The sequence below is a fragment of the Globicephala melas genome, chromosome 1 (assembly GCF_963455315.2).
Source record: "Globicephala melas chromosome 1, mGloMel1.2, whole genome shotgun sequence".
NCBI lineage: Eukaryota > Metazoa > Chordata > Mammalia > Artiodactyla > Delphinidae > Globicephala > Globicephala melas.
The window spans coordinates 33,958,640-33,981,168 of NC_083314.1; the positions used below are offsets into that span (position 1 = coordinate 33,958,640).

Here is a 22,529-nt window from a genome sequence, read left to right on the forward strand (position 1 = left end):
CACCAAGGGGGAAAGAGGGTGGGGGAGGGATAAATTAGCAGTTTGGGATTAGCAGATACAAACAACTATATATAACACAGATAAAAAACAAGCTCCTACTGTATAGCACAGAGAACTATATTCAATATCCTGTAGTAAACCATAATGGAAAAGAATTTGAAAAAATATACATATATGACTGAATCACTTTGCTGTACAACACTGTAAATAACTAAAAAATTATAAATCAAATTAAAAACTTTTAATTTTTAAACATTAAAAAATAAAAATATCAATGTCTGTATGAAATTACAAACAGATTATTTCCATTGATGGCTACTGACTGAGGGTTATAAAGAGAAAATTTTACTACTCCAAATGGTTAAGAGTTCAAAGTAGTAAAAAAAAAAGTTTATTTGCAAGTCATTAGACCTTTCCTGGAAACATCAGTCTACTTTAGTTCCCTGAAATACACCCTACCAGACATCACCATGAGCCAGTAACCATGACAGTGTGTGGCAGCCTGGCTGCCAGGTGACATGTACATTTGTCCAGAGGGCCAGAAAACACCTGGTAGGGATAAACAGGCTATTGATTAGAGCAGAAAACTGAGAGCTATGAAACTGCCACAGAAAATGAAACGCCACTGCTAGGCTGCAGGAATCCCATCTTAGGCTGAGGACGTTTAATCATCTCTGCTCCTTTTTATTCCTTTTCTTAGAGGTGTTCATAGGGAAAAACATATACACACTCACACATCAGATTGAGGCAACTCTAAAGCAGACAGCTGTGTTCCACTGGACTTGTAAAAGGAACAAAAAAGAAAAGGAGGTGATGTATGTACCAGAAAGGGGGTGAAGGTTAGGAAGCGGAAGTATGTAAATGAAGACAGAACTAGTGAATATGGTGAATGGCAAAATGTGTTGCCAGCTGGAAAATGACTATGTTTTATTTATTTTTTATTTATTTTTTGCGGTACACGGGCCTCTCACTGTTGTGGCCTCTCCCGTCGTGGAGCACAGGCTCCAGACGCGCAGGCCCAGCGGCCACGGCTCACAGGCCCAGCCGCTCCGCAGCATGTGGGATCTTCCTGGACTGGGGCACGAACCCGCGTCCCCTGCATCGGCAGGCGGACCCTCAACCACTGCGCCATCAGGGAAGCCCGAAAATGACTATGTTTTAACACTACATGAGGTTTCAGAAACTAACAGCTTGATAGTATTCCTCTATTATTGAATTATGAACTGAGAATCTCAGGGGACCCAGAGCTAAAAAGCTGGGAATACTGTGGTATTCCATGCGGGTACCATGTGAGTTGGCCTATTCCAGAACAAACTGAAAATGGCTAATTTATGAGGCCTTTAAAGTAACGTATTAGAAGAATGACCATTGTATAAGAGGGTAAGGGGAAATTCTGTTTTAATAATTTGACAGTTAAAAATGAACATCTCACTTCCCCTATTTCAATCTTGGTTTCCTTTAGCTAAATGTTTCCTTTCTTTACCACTCCCTTTACAAACCAAATGGAAGGGCTGTTTAGAGCTAACTCCCTGGCCACAGCCCTGGCTGTTTAGACCTAATATAACGGGAGCTAAAAAAAAAAAAATCTTTCTCACTGGCACAAAGAATCTTCAAGGTACTTAGAAAATGCTCCCAGCAGTAAGCTGAGCATCCCTGATACACTAAATGGAGACAGGAGCCTGACTACAGTGACTGAGCAGGGCCTGAGGGCCCCAAAGGCTGCTAAGGCCCCTCTGAGGCTCAGCATCAAGGGATTCTAAAGTTAGAAATGCTGTTTCCACATCAAAACCAGTGGAGAATAAAGCAGATCCGGAGAAACACTAGCTAAGGAAGCCTCACAAACCACATGAAACAGAACAATGAGTGGCTGGAGAATTCCACAAGAAAAGAGAAGAATATTTCTCAAGAAAGAGAATATATATTTCAACTGTGCAGACAGAAAGTTAATTAGGGGTCTCAACTTCCCTCCCCGCCAAGTAGCCTCCTCAACTGTTAACTCAGTTTGAGTGCTTACTTACTACATATACCTGGAGCAGCGATGGGAACTCTCACCAGTAAGATACGTGCTCAGGTATGCACTTGGGAAATGGCTCTCACTTTCTTTTCTGTGACTTTACTTTATCGCCTCAATTCATGCGACCAAAGTAAATGAGCATGAAAAATTAAAACCAATAAAGTGAAGGGACACAGAAAAATCAATCAGATAATGTGCCTGTCCTGCAGATGGCTTTGTTCACATTCCAAGACTCTTTACAAAAGGCAAGAACAGGAAAAATCACCACCCAACCAATAGCAGTCATTTCAGCTATTTAACAGTGTTTTTTAAGTTGCAGGTCACAATACATTAAGTCAGATCATCAATTTAGTGGGCTGCTACCATCATTTTTTTAAAAAAGAAGTCAAATAGAATAGAGAAGAAAATATCAGTGTGTTTTGCAAGAAGTAAAAGTATTGTCTTATGAAACTTTATTTCAAATGTATGCATGTATATATGTACTGGGTCCTGATAATAAAATGTTATTTCTTAGAGTGAATTAAAATCTAAAAAAGTTTGAAAACCACCACGCTATTGGACACTGAAGGAACTAGACCAGAGCAGAATACTATAGAGATTGTGTATGGATCAAATACTTAGGAATTGTGAAGAAGTTGGCGGGTCAACTGAGCAGGCTCAGTCAATAAACAAAGATCACCGTCAGAGCTACTGTCAGAGTTATCCAAGAACTCTAACATCGTCCTGGAGCTAAGCAGTGCACGCTGCCAGTCTGAACACAGAGGAAAGCCACCACTGAAACTGAGCTGAGAGGAAATGCTGGCTGGTATACAGAGCCCCCTCTAGCGTTTATCAAGATAAAGGAAATCTGGACTCTGGAAGGAAATGAGATGGCAGTCTCTACTTCTAGAGGATCATAGGCCGAGGCCACAATCAAAGGACTCACTCACTGACTGAGATCAAGCCTTCTAGAACAGGGGTAGGTGAAGAGAAGAAGAAACCGTTCTCCTAGTCCTGCCAAACTAGCCCTTCCTTCCTGGCACAGCTAACCAAGGTGATGGACGCTCTGTTTTGAGCACATCTGCATTCTTTTATTCCTACCAGCTCCTGATCCCTGACATAGTCACCTTCCCTGCCCATTCCCCCCATTCTCCTGACCCCCAACATAGTCACCTCCTCTGCTCAACCCCATTTGGCCTAATCAAATAGCCCAGTCCTAGCTATACAGAGACGAGTCCTTCCTAAATGGAGATCTGAATACCAGATAGACAATATGATCTTTTAGGAGATGCCGCAAGACCTATGTTCTGTTTGGGAGTTGGAAGAATATCTTTGAGAAAAGCAAAGATATTCTTCAGATGACGGGATCTCCATATCTCCTTACATTGAGCCAGACCTGTCCTCAAGTTCTGAAGTCCCTTAGAAAGTAGGAGACATGATCTGTCTCACTTAGTACATAATGGCAGGTCTAAGGAAAACTTCAAAAGTTCTTCACTTGTTCTCAACTTAAATAAGAACATTAATCATCTTATTTGCACCTTTCAGAAAGGGATGGCTAGAGACAATTCTAGCGACACCTTCCTGCTAAAAAATGAAAAAAGGATTTCTAACCCTGATCCTAATTCTGTCAAAGCACACTTGAGATGCAAGTAACACATTCCTTCAATTTTAGACAGGAATTAAGCAAATTGCCCAGGGCCTTGCAGCATGGTAGTAGAGGCAGCGATGGGCACTGCTACAGCCTTGTCTGGCTTTCAACTTCCTAGATCATGTTCCTTTGACTCTGAGCATCAGCTGATGCTCAGAGCCCAGAGTACATATTGCCAAATTATTTTCTGAGAAAGCTCAAATACAAGGAAAGCTGGTATATATCTGTGCAACTATGTAAGTATGAGTTTGGTACCTGTAAGAGAGCATGGTGCATCGTCACCTCCAGTTCGGCTAAAACATGGGCAGCATCCTCACTGTCCTCTTGGACCTCCAGGTCCTCCTCAGGGATGGTGTCCCAGTTGCCCTGGTGAGCAACCAGCGTGTGCACTAGTTCATACTGGCCAGGGAGTGCCAGGCTGACCCGAGTCTGAGTCCCATAGGTGAAGCGGAGGCGCCGAAGCTTACAGTTCTCCTCACTGCCCAGCTTGGTGGTGGGAAGCACCTGCACCCCCAAGAGCAGGTTCAACAGCTGGCACTTGACACTACAGTCCTGGCCGAGGATCAAGATGCAGGGGAGGCAGTCCACAATCTGCTGGAGGTGCTTCTCTTCCTTAGGCGGGAAGGAAATGCAGCTCAGCTGGCCTGGTTGGGGAAGGGGAGGGTGGAGAAGGAGAAAGGAGTACAGAGAGAAGAGTGAGGAGGGGTAGGGAGAGACTTCCAGGGAGATCCCATTAGGATGTCAGGCTCCTAGAAAAGACATTTCTAGGAAGCTCTTGGCTGAAGGAGGTACCAGGAAAACATCCCAGTCAGAAAAGGTTCCTCAAATATCAAACAGGATTCCCCTCTCTGGCTCATTCCCAGAACAGTTGTTTCTATCCAGAAAGGTGGCAGTGACCTGATCTACCCTCCCCTCTCGTTTTTCAACCAGTGGAGGGACAGCCTAAGGAGTTTACAAGGACTCAAGTATAAGATCATTAAACTGACAAAGCCAGAAAAGACTACACTAACTGGGATGTGAATCCAAGAACCGAATATATCAAAATGAAAACCTTCCTTGTGACACAAGACCTAATACTTGAACATATAAAGGCCCTTTAAAATGACTCTACCACATGCAGTTTTAGCTTATTTTCCTCATTTATAACATATTTGATAACTAAATGTATCAGCCAGTCTTTAAATACACATGTATTGAAATAAAATGTTATTCAGGTGTGTATAAGCTCTAGAATCTTTTCTGGTTCATTTCACTGATGGCTGGTGACAGCATCCCAGCTGCCAAGTCATCTGTTTTCTTAAAACACTGGGTGCTCAATTAAGATCAATATCTCCTAATCAAATCATATTCTTTCAGTTTATGGAGGACGAGACCCTGAATAAGACAAAGGGAAAGAACTACCTGTTAGGATAAAATCCAGGCAAATCTAGGAAGAGATGTGATCCATCTCAGAAATATCCTTTCAGGGCACCACACTCATCTAAACAGATCAAATAATACTCAAGGGAAAACAAGGGACTTCCCTGGTGACACAGTGATTAAGAATCTGCCTGCCAATGCACGGGACACGGGTTCGAGCCCTGGTCTGGGAAGATCCCACATGCCTCAGAGCAACTAACCCCGTGCGCCACAACTACTGAGACTGTGCTCTAGAGCCCGCGAGCCACAACTACTGAGCCTGCGTGCCACAACTACTGAAGCCCGCGTGCGTAGAGCCCATGCTCCGCAACAAGAGAAGCCACCACAATGAGAAGCCCGTGCACCGCAATGAAGAGTAGCCCCCGCTACTCTTCAACTGCAGCTAGAGAAAGCCCACGTGCAGTAACGAAGACCCAATGCAGCCAAAAATAAATAAATGAAAATAAAAAATAAATTAATTTTTTTTTTAAAAGAGAGAAAACAAAAGTCTTCCTAAAGTATGAGAACATCTTTTTGGGAAAAAGAACCAGAAATTAGTTGACTAGAACTCTCATATTCTGAACTCGATCACTCCCCAGCTTGTTCAGTGCCAGTGCCTGCCCAAGTCTAAGATTCAGGCAACTTTGTGTTTGTCCAGAAAGGCACAGACACACGGTTCTTAGGCTGTTAGAAGTCCAATCTCCGAGCCAAATACATACATCTTAATTGAAATTTAGGGTGGCACCAAGTGAAACAGTGTTTGCTTTAGTCACTTAACCATGAGCTATTCATTTTGTTTATGTAATTGAAGCAAGAGAGACCTGATTCATTTAAGAGGTTGTCCTACTTCAGACTCTACCTATCCTGCTTCAAACTCAGTATTTCAAATCCTCAAATCTTTTTCTCTCCCACAAGTGGCACCACCAAAAGATTTAAGGAAGTTGGCTTTCACCCAGCCCCCTTTATGAATTTCATTAAGCCCTTCCTTTCACATCGGCCTATAAGTACATCACCTGGCCAGCACATGTAAACCAGTAATACAAGACACTGAAACAGGAAATCTGTTCTCCTGGGACAGAGATGAGAAAGCAAAGTGTTAACTGAGTGCCCAATTCTGTGCAAGGTATTTACTAAGCTCGAGAGTAAAACACCAGACCACTGGTCTAATTTTTGACCCACTGATACAATCTAAAAGCAAGGGGACACAGCCAATTGCTGTGCTACCACTTAGCAAGTAGTGAGTCCTGAGTCCCTTCATATCTTATTGACAACTAAACAACACTTACCACAGTTGTCAGGGAGGAAAAACAATTTTCCTCTACCCTTTTAGTTTCCTCTGGCTGGGTCTAAGAATTAAATTGACATGAGACAGATTACCAGGAGAAAATGAAATTTAATTAGGTACACATGGGGAATCCGAACATGCGATTCCAAAGACGGGTTAAATGAGATACATATGTCATCCTGGACTAAGGAGAGGGGGTAGGGGGCTCAGTCTTCAAAGGGAAACAAGGCAATCCACAGTAAGAATGAAGAGTAAATGTTTGGTAAAATGTTTGCTGGGTCATCCAGAAACAATGGGACATAGAGAGGACTTTGACCAAACAGGCCTTGCTAGGTTCCTCCCCTGACTACTACACCTGGTTCATATTACACTGTAGCTAGCCCTGGTGATAGCTCTCTTTCTAGGATAGGCCCTCTATCTAAATTCTTTTAGGCAGTTAAGGCAGAGGAGATAAAAGCTCTTCCTGAGCCTTTTGTTTCTTTAAAACAACCAAGCCTAAAGTAATCCTCATACCACAGAGACACATTTTGAGATGGCAGATTTTGCTCCCCTATACAGACTATTCTAGTTGTATGTTTATAATTACCAAAAGCAGGAAGAACCATCATATTTCCCTCTGTATCCTCAACACCCAACACAATGACTAAAAAATAGTTAGTGCTTTGTTATAAGCTTTCTTGCTTTGTGCAAGAATCCATTTACCATGGAGAATTGTCTACAGAAAGCCAGAAGTGGTTCTACTAAGTACTCAGAAAAGTCCAGTAGCATGATGAACAGTCCGGTACCATGAATAGCATAGGAGCAACTGTCATTCCTAAAAACCTCCTTCATCTCAACATGGAGAGTAGAGGTGGACAACAGAATAGTACCTCCCCATTCACCTGCAGACCACAGTCTCAGCCTGAGCAGTGAGAAGTCCAGTTAGATTCACTCTTATCTACCCTTCCTGTACTTTCTCTTTTCCCAGTCTTCCTCAGATCTCAGATGGGTGTCCAAACTCCTATAACAAAAGTTATAAAAATAAGTCTAAATAAAAACCATAATAAAAATAAGCTTAAATGAGTTTTTTGACTGGTGCTGCTGGGAGAGCAGGTAACAGAGAACAAAAACCAACTAACCATTTTTCAGGACCAGAGGGAGAGATCTTAACACCTCTGAGACCTCAGGGTCAACTACAGGAAAGCCAGTAAACCATGCTGCGTTGGCCAAAACCACAGCGGACATACCCCATTACTCATCCGGTCCAAATTATCACACCCCCATCTCTGTACTGACAAAAATAGTCACTATAAATAAACCCGCTAGAGTCTAACAACCATAGGCCAGTGCAATGGGAGAGGGGACTGACAGCGAAACCGGTTCTAATTTTCGTTTCCACGCACTCTGCTAGCGTTCTGCGTGCAACCCACTGGACTGAGAAAAGGTCTTCAAAATGGATATCGCCATCTGTTTTTCGAAACGTCATTATCCAAGGCTTTTGCTTCTCCCACCAATCTTTAGCTTTTTCATTGCTCTTCAACGTGTCTACAAGATTTGAACAAGAGCATGGAGAGAAATGAAGCTGAAACGAGATCGTTTCACTCCTTGCTACTCTCGGCAAATGCGTTGGTGAGGGAGGAGCGCAGCGAGGGAGTGGGCAGAGCACCAGCCGAGGGCAGATGCTCTGATCCCGGGCTTCACCACTGACTGGCAATCTACTTGCTTCTCTCAGCCTTGGATTTCTCATCGGTGAACTAAGGGACTTGGATTAGATCATCTTTAACACCCCTTCCAGTTCTGAAATTCCAGGATTCCATCAGGTTTTAACTGTTGAAAGAAAAATAACTGAGGGGGATGGGCAGTTGGTCTGATTGTTTTTATTTTAAACTGTACGTGAATTTAATTACTCGAGCTCTCCCTGGACTACTATAAGGGCAGATCAAAAGCTGACTGAACTAGCCAGGGGCTCTGAGGACCTACCAGGCAGTTTTAGCCGTTTTCTTAAGAAGAGATTAAAAACTGTAGACTGAAGGTAGGAGGGAGGAAGAAAATCTGTTTCAGATTTGAGCAACTGCCTCACTGACAGTTAAAGGACTTTCGAGTTAATCAGGTTTTCTTTTGTAATTAATATAACAGCATCTGCATATGGGGCTGCCGGAAGGTAACAGCACGGCCTCTCGGCTGGAGCGCTTTAACCCTGCCAACTCTGGCTGCAGGAAAATTCAGATAGTCTTCAATGCAAGCCAAGACTTCTTTTTTTCTTGATGATTCTTAAAAACAGATTATCTTGATTTGGGTTACTTCTAAACAAACGTTTCAAACTACGAGGAGGAGAGCAGCTAAAGCAGCAACGCATTTTGTTTATCTGTTTTAGATAATGAAGGGAAACGAAATATATCATCCCAAAATATGCCTCTTTGACATATTATTTTGAACAGGTTATTTTTACGAAACAGACACAGGTGAAGCTCTGGAAACTGAGAAGTTACCCTTTCGTAAGAGACATATTTAAAAGAGAAATCTCCATTTGTAAGGGGGTCTTCCTCCAGTACCAGGAAGAGGAGGGCTCAAAATCTCTAGAAACTCTTATCAATGCAGAAAGCAACCACTTAAAACTGCACAACCACCTTACCCTTCTTTACTGTGCTTTTCCTGATAAACGCCCATAAATGACTCCCCCCACCTCACCCCACCCCAGTAGTGTTTTATCTTTAGCTGGAAATCGTATTTAAGGTAGTGGCTCGGGCCATTTTGGAGTCACGCAGTTTTTCCAGGGTATCTCCCACGTGTACAGGAGGTACACATGTTATTAAATTTCTGGTTGTTTCTCTCCCATTAATCTTTTTATAACAGGGGTGTCTCGGCCAAGAACCTAGAAGGGTAAAGGGAAAATTATTTTTCCTCACCCACAATAATATTTACTGAGCCCTTTCTAAGTACATCACTTTATTTGCCCCATTTCATTTAATGCTCACAATTCTACCAGACATAAACTATTATTCTCCCCATTTGTAGATGAGGAAGCAGTAGCTTAAAAGGCAAAACAGAACAAAAAAGAAGCCATGTTTCTCCATTTCTCTAAGCAGATAAAAAGTGGAACACAGGGCAGAGCAGGAACTGTTCTTAAGTCTCAGGGGGTCAGGTGAATACTTAATGGTAAACAATGTCCCTGAAGGGTGGCAGAATATGCCATCCCCCAGAATGCCACTTTGGCATAAGGATTATTTTGAGCTAAAGGCACTCGACAAACAGCAGGTATAAGAAGGGCACTCTGACCTCCCCTTTATCTTCCTGAAAGCAAGATAAAACCCCCATTGGGAAGATGTCCTCCCTATAACAGAAGGAAAGCAAAATTCGTTATCACCAGAGACTGGGAGTCGAGATCAAGAAAAATCTGTACAAATAAGCCTTGTTAAACTAGCCAGTACCTTCCTAGTTACTTTCCCACCGTTAATTTCCCTAGCTCAAGCTCCTCTGTCTTGTCACGCTTTCATAATTTACTTCTTTGTCCACTTCAACTCTGTTTCTTTGGGTCTTCATTCTTTTGTGAGGACTCCCATGTACATGTAAAATTTAACAAAGTGCTTATGCTTTTCTCCTGTTTATCTGTCTTATGTCAGTTTAATTCTTAGGCCCAGCTGGAGATAATAAGAAGATAGAGGAGAAATTGTTCCTCCTCCACCTGCCCTACCTCACTTTCTCCCAATGTGGGGACAAACACAACTCAGTAGTTGTAGGACCCCAATTTAAAGCAGACTGACAGAGTCCTTACAAAAACTGCCCAAGACGATGAGGCCTGGGAGAAAAAAACAGCACTACCACTATCGGGTGAACACTTTTTAAAATGTTATTGTTATTCTACCCAACAGCTCTAGAGTCCCTTTTCTAAAAGAAACAGTAGGTACTTTTCAGAGAAACTTTTAATGTTCCCCTCATCAGTTAGACTGTATTACCCTTTGGGCTGAGGTTAAGATTATTCTAAAGAGGAAGAATTGGCGGGAAGTAATATTAATGACTTTTTATTTATTTATTGAATTCTTGAATTTTATTTTTTTATACAGTAGGTTCTTATTAGTCATCAATTTTATACAATGTTTATAATGACATTTTATACATGTCAATCCCAATCGCCCAATTCATCCCACCACCACCACCACCCCCGCCGCTTTCCCCCCTTGGTGCCCATTCTTTTTTTCTCTACATCTGTCTCTCAATTTCTGCCCTGCAAATCGATTCATCTGTACCATTTTCCTAGGTTCCACATATATGGGTTAATATACGATATTTGTTTTTCTCTTTCTGACTTACTTCACTCTGTATGACAGTCTCTAGATCCATCCACGTCTCTACAAATGACCCAATTTCGTTCCTTTTTATGGCTGAGTAATATTCCATTTTATATATGTACCACAACTTCTTTATCCATTCGTCTGTCGATGGGCATTTAGATTGCTTCCATGACCTGGCTATTGTAAATAGTGCTGCAATGAACATTGGGGTGCATGTGTCTTTCTGAATTATGGTTTTCTGTGGGTATATGCCCAGTAGCAGGATTGCTGGATCATATGGTAATTCTGTTTTTAGTTTTTTAAGGGACCTCCATACTGTTCTCCATAGTGGCTGTATCAATTTACATTCCCACTAACAGTTCAGGAGGGTTTCCTTTTCTCCATGCCCTCTCCAGCATTTGTTGTTTGTAGATTTTCTGATGATGCCCATTCTAACTGGTGTGAGGTGACACCTCATTGTAGTTTTGATTTGCATTTCTCTAATAATTAGTGATGTTGAGCAGCTTTTCATTTGCTTCTTGGCCATCTGTATGTCTTCTTTGGAGAAATGTCTACTAGGTCTTCTGCCCATTTTTGGATTGGGTTGTTTGTTTTTTTAATATTGAGCTGCAAGAGCTGTTTATATACCTTAGGGATTAATCCTTTGTCCATTGATTCATTTGCAAATATTTTCTCCCATTCTGAAGGCTGTCTTTTCATCTTGTTTATGGTTTCCTTTGCTGTGCAAAAGCTTTTACGTTTCATTCGGTCCCATTTGCTTATTTTTATTTCCATTACCCTAGGAGGTGGATCAAAAAAGATCTTGCATGATTTATGTCAAAGAGTGTTCTTCCTATATTTTCCTCTAAGAGTTTTATAGTGTCCAGTCTTACTTTTAGGTCTCTAATCCATTTTGAGTTTATTTTTGTGTATGGTGTTAGGCAGTGTTCTAATTTCATTCTTTTACATGTAGCTGTCCAGTTTTCACAGCACCACTTATTGAAGAGACTGTCTTTTCTCCATTGTATATCCTTGCCTCCTTTGCATTGACTAGTTGACCATAGGTGAATGGGTTTATCTCTGGGCTTTCTATCTTGTTCCATTGATCTATGTTTCTGTTTTTGTGCCAGTACCATATTGTCTTGATTACTGTAGCTTTGTAGTATAGTCTGAAGTCAGGGAGTCTGATTCCTCCAGCTCCTTTTTTTTCCCTCAAGACTGCTTTGGCTATTCGGGGTCTTTTGTGTCACCATACAAATGCTAAGATTTTTTGTTCTAGTTCTGTAAAAAATGCCATTGGTAATTTGATAGGGATTGCATTGAATCTGTAGATTGCTTTGGATAGTATAGTCATTTTCACAATGTTAATTCTTCCAATCCAAGAACATGGTATACCTCTCCATCTGTTGGTATCATCTTTAATTTCTTTCATCAGTGTCTTATAGTTTTCTGCATACAGGTCTTTTGTCTCCCTAGGTAGGTTTATTCCTAGGTATTTTATTCTTTTTGTTGCAATGGTAAATGGGAGTGTTTCCTTTATTTCTCTTTCAGATTTTTCATCATTAGTGTATAGGAATGCATTAATTCTGTATCCTGCAACTTTACCAAATTCATTGATTAGCTCCAGTAGTTTTCTGTTGGCATCTTAAGGATTCTCTATGTATATTATCATGTCATCTGCAAACAGTGACAGTTTTACTTCTTCTTTTCCAATTTGTATTCCTTTTATTTCTTTTTCTTCTCTGATTGCCTTGGCTAGGACTTCCAAAACTATGTTGAATAATAGTCGTGAGAGTGGACATCCTTGTCTTGTTCCTGATCTTAGAGGAAATGCTTTCAGTTTTTCACCATTGAGACTGATGTTTCCTGTGGGTTTGTTGTATATGGCCTTTATTATGTTGAGGTAGGTTCCCTCTGTGCCCACTTTCTGGGGAGTTTTTATCATAAATGGGTGTTGAATTTTGTCAAAAGCTTTTTCTGCATCTATTGAGATGATCATATGGTTTTTATTCTTCAATTTGTTAATATGCTGTATCACATTGATTGATTTGCGTATATTGAAGAATGCTTGCATCCCTGGGATAAATCCCACTTGATCATGGTATATGATCCTTTTAATGTGTTGTTGGATTCTGTTTGCTAGTATTTAATTGAGCATTTTTGCATCTATATTCATCAGTGATATTGGTCTGTAACTTTCTTTTTTTGTAGTATCTTTGTCTGGTTTTGGTATCAGGTTGATGGTGGCCTCATAGTATGAGTTTGGGAGGGTTCCTTCCTCTGCAGTTTTTTGGAAGAGTTTGAGAAGGATGGGAGTTAGCTCTTCTCTAAATGTTTGACAGAATTCACCTGTGAAGCCATCTGGTCCTGGACTTTTGTTTGTTGGAAGATTCTTAATCACAGTTTCAATTTCATTACTTGTGATTGGTCTGTTCATATTTTCTATTTCTCCTGGTTCAGTTTTGGAAGGTTATACCTTTCTAAGAATTTGTCCATTTCTTCCAGGTTGTCCATTTTACTGGCATAGAGTTGCCTGTAGTAGTATCGTAGGATGCTTTGTATTTCTGTGGTGTCTGTGTAACTTCTCCTTTTTCATTTCTAATTTTATTGATTTGAGTCCTCTCCCTCTTTTTCTTGATGAGTCTGGCTAATGGTTTATCAATTTTGTTTATCTTCTCAAAGAACCAGCTTTTAGTTTTACTGATCTTTGCTATTGTTTTCTTTGTTTCTATTTCATTTATTTCTGCTCTGATCTTTATGATTTCTTTCCTTCTGCTAACTTTGGGTTTTGTTTGTTCTTCTTTCTCTAGTTCCTTTAGGTTTAAGGTTAGATTTTTTATTTGAGATGTTTCTTGAGGTAGGCTTGTATAGCTATAAACTTCCCTCTTAGAACTGCTTTTGCTGCATCCCATAGGTTTTGGATCATCGTGTTTTCATTGTCATTTGTCTCTAGGTATTTTTTGATTGCCTCTTTGATTTCTTCAGTGATCTCTTGGTTATTTACTAATGTATTGTTTAGCCTCCATGTGTTTGTGTTTTTTATGGTTTTTTCCCTGTAATTCATTTCTAATCTCATAACGTTGTGGTCAGAAAACATGCTTGATATGATTTCAGTTTTCTTAAATTTTGAGTCTTGATTTGTGACCCAAGATGTGATCTATCCTGGAGAATGTTCCATGCGCAGTTGAGAAGAAAGTGTAATCTGCTGTATTTGGATGGAATGTCCTATAAATACCAATTAAATCTATCTTGTCTATTGTGTCATTTAAAGCTTGTGTTTCCTTATTAATTTTGTTTCGATGATCTGTCCATTGTTGTGAGGTGTTAAAGTCCCACACTATTATTGTGTTACTGTCGATTTCCTCCTTTATAGCTGTTAGCGGTTGCCTTATGTATTGAGGTGCTCCTACGTTGGGTGCATATATAATTGTTATATCTTCTTCTTGGATTGATCCTTTGATCATTAGGCAGTGTCCTTCCTTGTCTCTTGTAACATTCTTAATTTTAAAGTCTATTTTATCTGGTATGAGTATTGCTACTCCAGCTTTCTTTTGATTTCCATTTGCATGGAATATCTTTTTCCATCCCCTCACTTTCAGTCTGTATGTGTCCCTAGGTCTGAAGTGGGTCTCTTGTAGACAGCATATAGATGGATCTTGTTTTTGTATCCATTCAGCAAGCCTGTATCTTTTGGTTGGAGCATTTAATCCATTCACGTTTAAGGTAATTATCGATATGTATGTTCCTATGACCATTTTCTGAATTATTTTGGGTTTGTTTTTGTAGGTCCTTTTCTTCTCTTGGGTTTCCCACTTAGAGAAGTTCCCTTAGCATTTGCTGTAGAGCTGGTTTGGTGGTGCTGAATTCTCTTAGCTTTTGCTTGTCTGTAAAGCTTTTGATTTCTCCATCGAATCTGAATGAGATCCTTGCCAGGGAGAGTAATCTTGGTTGTAGTTTCTTCCCTTTCATCACTTTAAGTAAATCATGCCACTCCCTTCTGGCTTGTAGAGCTTCTGCTGAGAAGTAAGCTGTTAACCTTATGGGAGTTCCCTTGTATGTTATTTGTCGTTTTTCCCTTGCTGCTTTCAATAATTTTTCTTTGTCTTTAATTTTTGCCAGTTTGATTACTATGTGTCTTGGCGTGTTTCTCCTTGGGTTTATCCTGTATGGGACTCTCTGTGCTTCCTGCACTTGGGTGGCTATTTCCTTCCCCATGTTAGGGAAGTTTTCGACTATAATCTCTTCAAATATTTTCTCTCGTCCTTTCTCTCTCTCTTCTCCTTCTGAGACCCCTATAATGCGAATGTTGTTGTGTTTAATGTTGTCCCACAGGTCTCTTAGGCTGTCTTCATTTCTTTTCATTCTTTTTTCTTTATTCTGTTCCGCAGCAGTGAATTCCACCATTCTGTCTTCCAGGTCACTTATCTGTTCTTCTGCCTCAGTTATTCTGCTATTGATTCCTTCTAGTGTAGTTTTCATTTCAGTTATTGTATTGTTCATCTCTGTTTGTTTGTTCTTTAATTCTTCTCGGTCTTTGTTTTTGGTTTTTGCGGTATGCAGGCCTCTCACCACTGTGGCCTCTCCTGTTGCGGAGCACAGACTCCAGATGCGCAGGCTCAGCAGCCATGGCTCACAGGCCCAGCTGCTCCGCGGCATGTGGGATCCTCCCAGACCGGGGCACGAACCCGTGTCCCCTGCATTGGCAGGCGGACTCTCAACCACTGTGCCACCAGGGAAGCCCTCGCGGTCTTTGTTAAACATTTCTTGCATCTTCTCGATCTTTGCCTCCATTCTTTTTCTGAGGTCCTGAATCATCTTCACTATCATTATTCTGAATTCTTTTTTTGAAAGGCTGCCTATCTCCACTTCAGTTGTTTTTCTGGGGTTTTATCTTGTTCCTTCATCTGGTACATAGCCCTCTGCCTTTTCATCTTGTCTGTCTTTCTGTGAATGTGGTTTTAGTTCCACAGGCTGCAAGATTGTAGTTCTTCTTGCTTCTGCTGTCTGCCCTCTGGTGGATGAGGCTATCTAAAAGGCTTGTGCAAGTCTCCTGATGGGAGGGACTGGTGGTGGGTAGAGCTGGCCCTTGCTCTGGTGGGCAGAGCTCAGTAAAACTTTAATCCACTTGACTGCTGATGGGTGGGGCTGGGTTCCCTCCCTGTTGGTTCTTTGGCCTGAGGCAACCCAACACTGGAGCCTACCTGGGCTCTTTGGTGGGGCTAATGGCAGATTCTGGGAGGGCTCACGGCAAGGAGTACTTCCCAGAACTTCTGCTGCCAGTGTCCTTGTCCTCACGGTGAGACAGAGCCACCCCCCGCCTCTGCAGGAGACCCTCCAACACTAGCCGGTAGGTCTGGTTCAGTCTCCCCTGGGGTCACTGCTCCTTCCCCTGGGTCCCGATGCACACACTACTTTGTGTGTGCCCCCCAAGAGTGGAGTCTCTGTTTCCCCCAGTCCTGTCGAAGTCCTGCAGTCAAATCCCACTAGCCTTCAAAGTCTGGTTCTCTAGGAATTCCTCCTCCCACTGGCAGGCCCCCAGGTTCGGAATCCTGACGTGGGGCTCAGAACCTTCACTCCAGTGGGTGGACTTCTGTGGTATAAGTGTTCTCCAGTTTGTAAGTCACCCACCCAGCACTTATGGGATTTGATTTTATTGTGATTGTGCCCCTCCTACCATCTCATTGTGGCTTCTCCTTTGTCTTTGGATGCGGGGTATCTTTTTTGGTGAGTTCCCATGTCTTCCTGTCAATGATTGTTCAGCAATTAGTTGTGATTCTGGTGTTCTCGCAAGAGGGCATGAGAGCACGTCCTTCTACTCCACCATCTTGAACCAATCTCTCGTTAATGACGTTTTGATGTCTCTAGTGACCCGTTAGGTTAGATACGTTGCTTAAATTGTTTTTGGAGTAATGGATTTATATCATCACACTCTCCTTCTTGCCTGTTTTCCATCCCAGTCAATAATATGAGTGAAAGCCGGGTAAGGTATAGTCCATGGCCAAGGAGGGAAGGCACTATATGGAATAAGTGAAGTGGAACTCTATCTTTGCCTTATCCTATTCTTGAAACTCATAAGGTTGATGGGGCTTCAGAGTCAATTCAGGTCTCAGCTGAGTTACTACTGCAATACTTGTTCCTGATACCCAAGGATCTCCCTCCTTCGGTAAAATTTTTTACCTCACCTTTAACACTGAACTTGAAGTCCTCTCTGAAAGTGAGTTAAATACAAAGGATTTTATATAAGTCACTGAAGTAATCAGTGATACAAATATGCATTTCCACAAATAAGTAGTGATGTTTTATTTGTTATTAACTACATGTGCCAAGAGTACAGAACAAATCCTAAATTGAGAAATGAACATTATACAGTCTTTCTACTACAATCAATTCTACTACAAGCTTCAAAGTATTGAGCTACAAAAACCCCAGGAGCTGAGAGAGAAATAATTCTGCCAAGAAGCATTTATTTATCATTCCCAAACAAGCTCTCTGACCTTCAGCTAAATTTAAAGGATTCTGAATTTTAGAAGGGGCATCCCCATTTAAGGAAGAGTCTGGGTTTCAGAATCTTCAGGACCAAATAATATAAGGTATTTTGGTTGAAGGGGATGGTTTTTGGAGATTAGAGATGGAAATGTACTCAAGCAGCTAAAGCTCTTGTTGGAAGCTGAAAGTCAAGCTGGCAGAAATGTCACTCAAGTTATCCTACCTGGTGGTCGTGTTAACATCTTGAACAGCTTTTGAAAAGCAGACTGTACTGGTACCTGGGAAGGGGGACATAACCTCCCCCCACCCTTTCCCCTGCCCATACCGCCCCCCCCCCCCCCCGCAGGGCTTATATGTCCTGGGAGCCATGCGACATGAAGAGACCATACTCAGCAGCCTGCTGACAAGTTCTCTTCTGGGAGAAACTGCTCCTGAGGCTGGTCGAGCTGCAGAGGGAATAGAAAGGCAGCTGGCAGCTGAAGCTGTAATTTACGGGATGCAGAGATGCAAGCGCTTCTTCGAAGAAGCCGACCCCATGCTTCACTCAGGGCTTAGTTTCTGTCATTTGGAAGGCAGCTTCTTTCAGCTAGTTACCATTAAGAATGATCCAATGGTGGGAATGTGTTAAAAATGACACAGGAACCACCTCAAAGGGGGGCTTACTCACTGGACTGGGGACAATTTAAGCATAAAATTTTTTTTAAATGATAATAAGAAATTATAATCCATTGAAAAAATTCAGAAGTCCCACACTGATATAAATAAATAATAAACAAACAATGGAAAAGGAATGCTCTAACTTTGCAAATACCAACTAAGAAATATAGAAGAAATAGTGGATAGAAAAACCACCACTGAGGCAGGTGGGCGTTGTCAATGGATGCTAGGTCTAGTGGAGGGAGGCATTTTCAGGAACAAGATCATCCGTGAAACCTTAGAACACCTTCCCACAAAAGACTAATCAATTGCAAAAGGAAAAAGTGTGACTTTAAGGTGGAGAAATCTAAAGGACACCAACATGACCAGAGATCAAGCTTAACATCTCCAAGGGTGGGTGGGCCGACAACATGTAGCCCTGATGTGACTGCATATCACGTCATTTCTGTGCCTAGTCCTGCTGAGAGCTCATGACCTGAGTCTAGTCATGAGGAAGCAGCTAGATCCAGGCTGAGGGTCATCCCATAGAATGTAAAGCCTTCTCTTTAAACCTGCCAAAGATATAAATGCCAGGGAAAGGCCAAGAGACTGTCCACATTCGGCGAGTCTGAAGACACATGATAACTAAATGCAACATGTGCTCCTGGACAGGATCCTGGATCAAAAGAAAAAGACACGACTGGGACAGTTGGCAAAACTTAAATGGGGTCCATGGACTGGATGGTAATACTGACTCAATGTTGATTTCCTGATTTGGGAAGTTGCATGCTGATAGCATGTCCTTGTTTGGGAGAAATGCACACTGGAAGTGTTTAGAAGAGATAAGACAACCTATCTAGAGCTCACTTTCACAAGGTTCCGAAAAATATATACATATATTATAATAGAAAGAGAGAGATTAGGTGATGGGGCAAATGCAATAAAATCTTAACAACTGGAGAACCTGTGTGGAGTGGGTATGAGAACTCTTTGTACTGTTCTGGTGACATTTACATAAATTTGAAATTATTTCAAAATAATTTTTAAAATATTGGCCAAAAAGATAACCAGCAAAATGTATCCAGGTCTGGATCTCAGAGAAAAGAGATTAAGAGATAGAATTTTATTCATCAAAAAAACTGGGCTTCCCTGGTGGCGCAGTGGTTGAGAGTCCACCTGCCGACGCAGGGGACACGGGTTCATGCCCCGGTCTGGGAAGATCCCACATGCCGCGGAGCGGCTGGGCCCGTGAGCCATGGCCGTTGAGCCTGCGCGTCCAGAGCCTGTGCTCAGCAACGGGAGAGGCCACAACAGTGAGAGGCCCGTGTACCGCAAAAAAAAAAAAAAAAAAAACCCAGCAGGTAAAAAATACATCATATACAGTAATAATACAATTTAAACAATAAGTTTCTTCACTGTCGCCACTTCTGCCCTGCACATTACCTTCTTTCTCCTCAATCTTCCTGTGATCATTTTCTGTGCCAGTTCTGAGTCTGGGGAGTCCAAGGCACTCATCTAAACAAGTAGTTCAGGATCAGATTTAGAACCCAAGTCCTCAAGACTAAGCAGTATAGACAAACACCCACTCCAGAACAGGACACTTTGATGAAAGTTACCTATAACCATCCAGTGCATTGAACAAGAAGCCACCAGAAGAAGCTTGACCTTGCACTGCCTGCAGCGGCCTCCTGATGTGCAGCAGTAGGGAACACACCTCCACTTCTTCTGCAGCTCAGGCCTCTTTATCACAGGCCAACTACTTTTATCCTCGACTAACCAACCACGTTTCCAAGTTGCAACAGCAGAACTTCTCCACTTTTCTCCATGGAATATGAGCCAGCAGAGCAGGCCAATTGTTCAATCAGGAGAAACTGAGATAGGTTTCCCCAGAGGACTTCTTATATGCCAAAAGAATAAGAATGACTTCTCCTACTAGCTGTTTTCCCCCAAGTTCTTCATTCCTTTTTGCCCCTACATATCTCCATAATATTAAAAGTTCAGGCTACAGTATATTGCACAGAATATTCCTAAAAAGTAAGCTCCATATTGGTTCAGTCACTGTCTCTCTAATTTGAATAAAAACAGAGCTTTTATTCAAATTAGTCTTGTTATCCAGTTGCTTTTATGATACGGCCTTACTTAATCTTTAGTCTGGAAAGCTTGGCTTAACCAAGAAAATCCTGGGAAATATAATTCTCTCCCATTATATAAACTAGAAAGGGTAAAATCTGTCTGGCATAAATAACACACTGAAGTCTTAATCTGATGAAGCTAAAATTAGACCTTTTTTTATATCTGAGTAAAGTAAAAGTGATAAAAGCATTTTTTTAAAAAGAAGTATGAGGGTTTTTTTTTTTAATAGTCAAGGGCTTTTATGAATACATAAGCTATTACTATTCTTTGGGATAGTTTTGATGTCTTATTAAACAAGTGAAAAGCAAAACAATCCTCAAGTTCTACTTCCCATCTTCCTGCCCAGAGAACACCACCCCAGGGAACGGAAGCACATTATAAAGCCCAACTCCAAAGACTTGCGGTCAAAAGGTTCCCGCAGCCACATGGCACCCCACAGGCTGGGGACACGTCCAAACCACTCACACTGCACACTGCCTACTAAATACGACAGAGAAGGCACCGCATGTGATGGGCAAATCAACCAGGGTCCCACAGGGGATTCTGATGAGTCCCCATGCTCTGACCAACTTTCCTTCAGAGAGTTTTGGTTTGGACTTTGGAGGAATACTATCTATAAGGAGACTTTCTCAGAGAGGCTGATTTATAGCTTTAAGCAAGGGGGCACATAACCACTGCTACATCTGTTCTCCTCTGTTAAAGTGTCAAGTTCCAGGATCCCCAAGATTACCAGACTCCCCATTTGGCAAAGAATGGAATCAATTTTCAAGCATGGGGTGGCCTATACTTAGACTGAAAATCCTACAGGGGACTCCAGTCAGACCTCTGAGAGTCATGAAAGAAAAGCTGCATCTTTCACAGGGACTCTACACTCTTGTTATGAATGACACCATTCAGATTCCCTGGACCACACAGGAAGCAAAACCCACTATCCCTAGAGGTGAACTATTTTCCTACAAAAAGTAAAAGAGCAAATTCACCTTAGGTCTTAAAACAGTTAGGGAAAAAACCGCATCCACCCACACTCCTCACACGCTTCATATTGGCATCCCTGTGAGTAACCTCTGATGAAGATAAAAGATACCCTAACAACAATCTTCATGAATGCATTCTGCTTTTGAACCATGCAAACAAGACAATTATAGTTATTCCATCCCAGAGACAGACTGGGGCTAGTTTTCCTGTACAGTCAGAAAGTTAGTAAAGCATCTCAACTACTGTTTTTATCAATGCCATTTAATCTTAGAATTTCTCATATGCCTTATCCTCCTGTCCTCAAAGACTAATGGTTAAGCAGGAAACCAATGTGTAGGAAATCCTCTAGAGGGAACATGATGAAACACTAATCCTTCTTTCTTTCATTCTAACATTCTAGCATCTAACATCTAACAACATTCTAACGTGTTAGAATTCTAACAATTCTAACATCAGCTTAGAATTTAAAATATCAATTAGTTGGACAATGTTTCACCATTGTGTGTCCTGTACCCAGTACAAAGTTAGGCATTAATAAAGATTTGTTGAGTGAATGAATATTTACTTCCCATATCATGGTGAAGCTCCGGTGTTGCATGCAACTCATTCTTTGGGACATGAAAATCATTCTTTGGGATACTAGCAGCTCCAGCCTAATGAGTCATCTATCAAATGCTTATCATTGTTCTATTTTAGGGGCCCAGAGAGGAAAATCTTGGCAAAGATACAAAATCCCATATCTTTCATGGGGGAAAAATTGCCCTTCTGGAGTGGAAAAAAACATTATTCCAATATCTACCAGATATGTAAACGATCTAACAGAGACTTGCCTGTTATGTACAAAGCACTATGGTAGGTCACTCTTTACCCTTAGGAGTTCGCGATCTAGTAAGCGAGATAAGACAAATCTATCCATAGCTATCATATGAATAAATAAATAAAAACATGACCTGTATGTCCAGAGCCTATAGGAATTGAGCAATAGGTTTAAGGTGAAATTCATATTTCCCTTTACTTCAGTAACATATTTTTTGAGGTTCTAGTTTCAAAAGATTGCTTTTGAGAAGTGCATTTATTGCAGGAAGATTCTTTGTTGACTTAACATAGTGAGACAGAGAAGCATGGAGAAATAAATGCTGATGACTGGAAAGTGGACAGAGCATAACAAAATCTAAAGACCAGATGGATTTTTATTTAAATCCATGCTTTCTTTAAATGCTACTTGCAAGGCTGAAGAACTAACCATATTGAAATCAGTAATGCCTTTTAAGACTAAACTAAACATATTAAAAATTATAATAATCTTAAAGGTAATAATGTCTTTTCTTTCAAGAGCAGGCAGAATTATCCAAGCCTTTTTAGTAGTGCGCTGCCCCGTGCCATGGGAAACAGATTATCCTAGCAAAGGAAGATTAGGAAGGGGAAAGGAAAGGGACTGGAAATTGGTATAAAAGGCTTGAGTAGGTAGTGTCACATTATACTCACTCAATCAGATAAAATCTCCCACTGAAGTAGATTATGGTTCCATGTCAAGCTATGGAGCCTGGGTTATGACTCACTTGTAACGTAATCTCTCCATTGCCAGGGTGCATTTTCTATTCCCATGGCCAGATCAGGAAAGAACAAGGGAGGAGTCACAGAAGCAGAACGGGACTGGGAGCTTAGAGACCTGGGCCTAAATCTGGCTTCAGCTCAAAACTGTTCTGTTCCTCATTCCATTCATCACTC

The 22,529-nt window shown here is 41.4% G+C and overlaps 1 protein-coding gene across 2 annotated transcripts in view; it reads right to left on the reverse strand.

The window, feature by feature from the left end:
- Positions 1–22,529, reverse strand: part of DSTYK (dual serine/threonine and tyrosine protein kinase) — a 56,401-nt gene that overhangs the window by 28,850 nt on the left and 5,022 nt on the right. For both annotated transcript variants that reach the window (XM_060293510.2, XM_030872770.3), the window contains exon 2: positions 3,897–4,285. In XM_060293510.2, the coding sequence (XP_060149493.1) occupies positions 3,897–4,285 (389 nt within the window). The remainder of the gene's footprint in view (positions 1–3,896; positions 4,286–22,529) is intronic.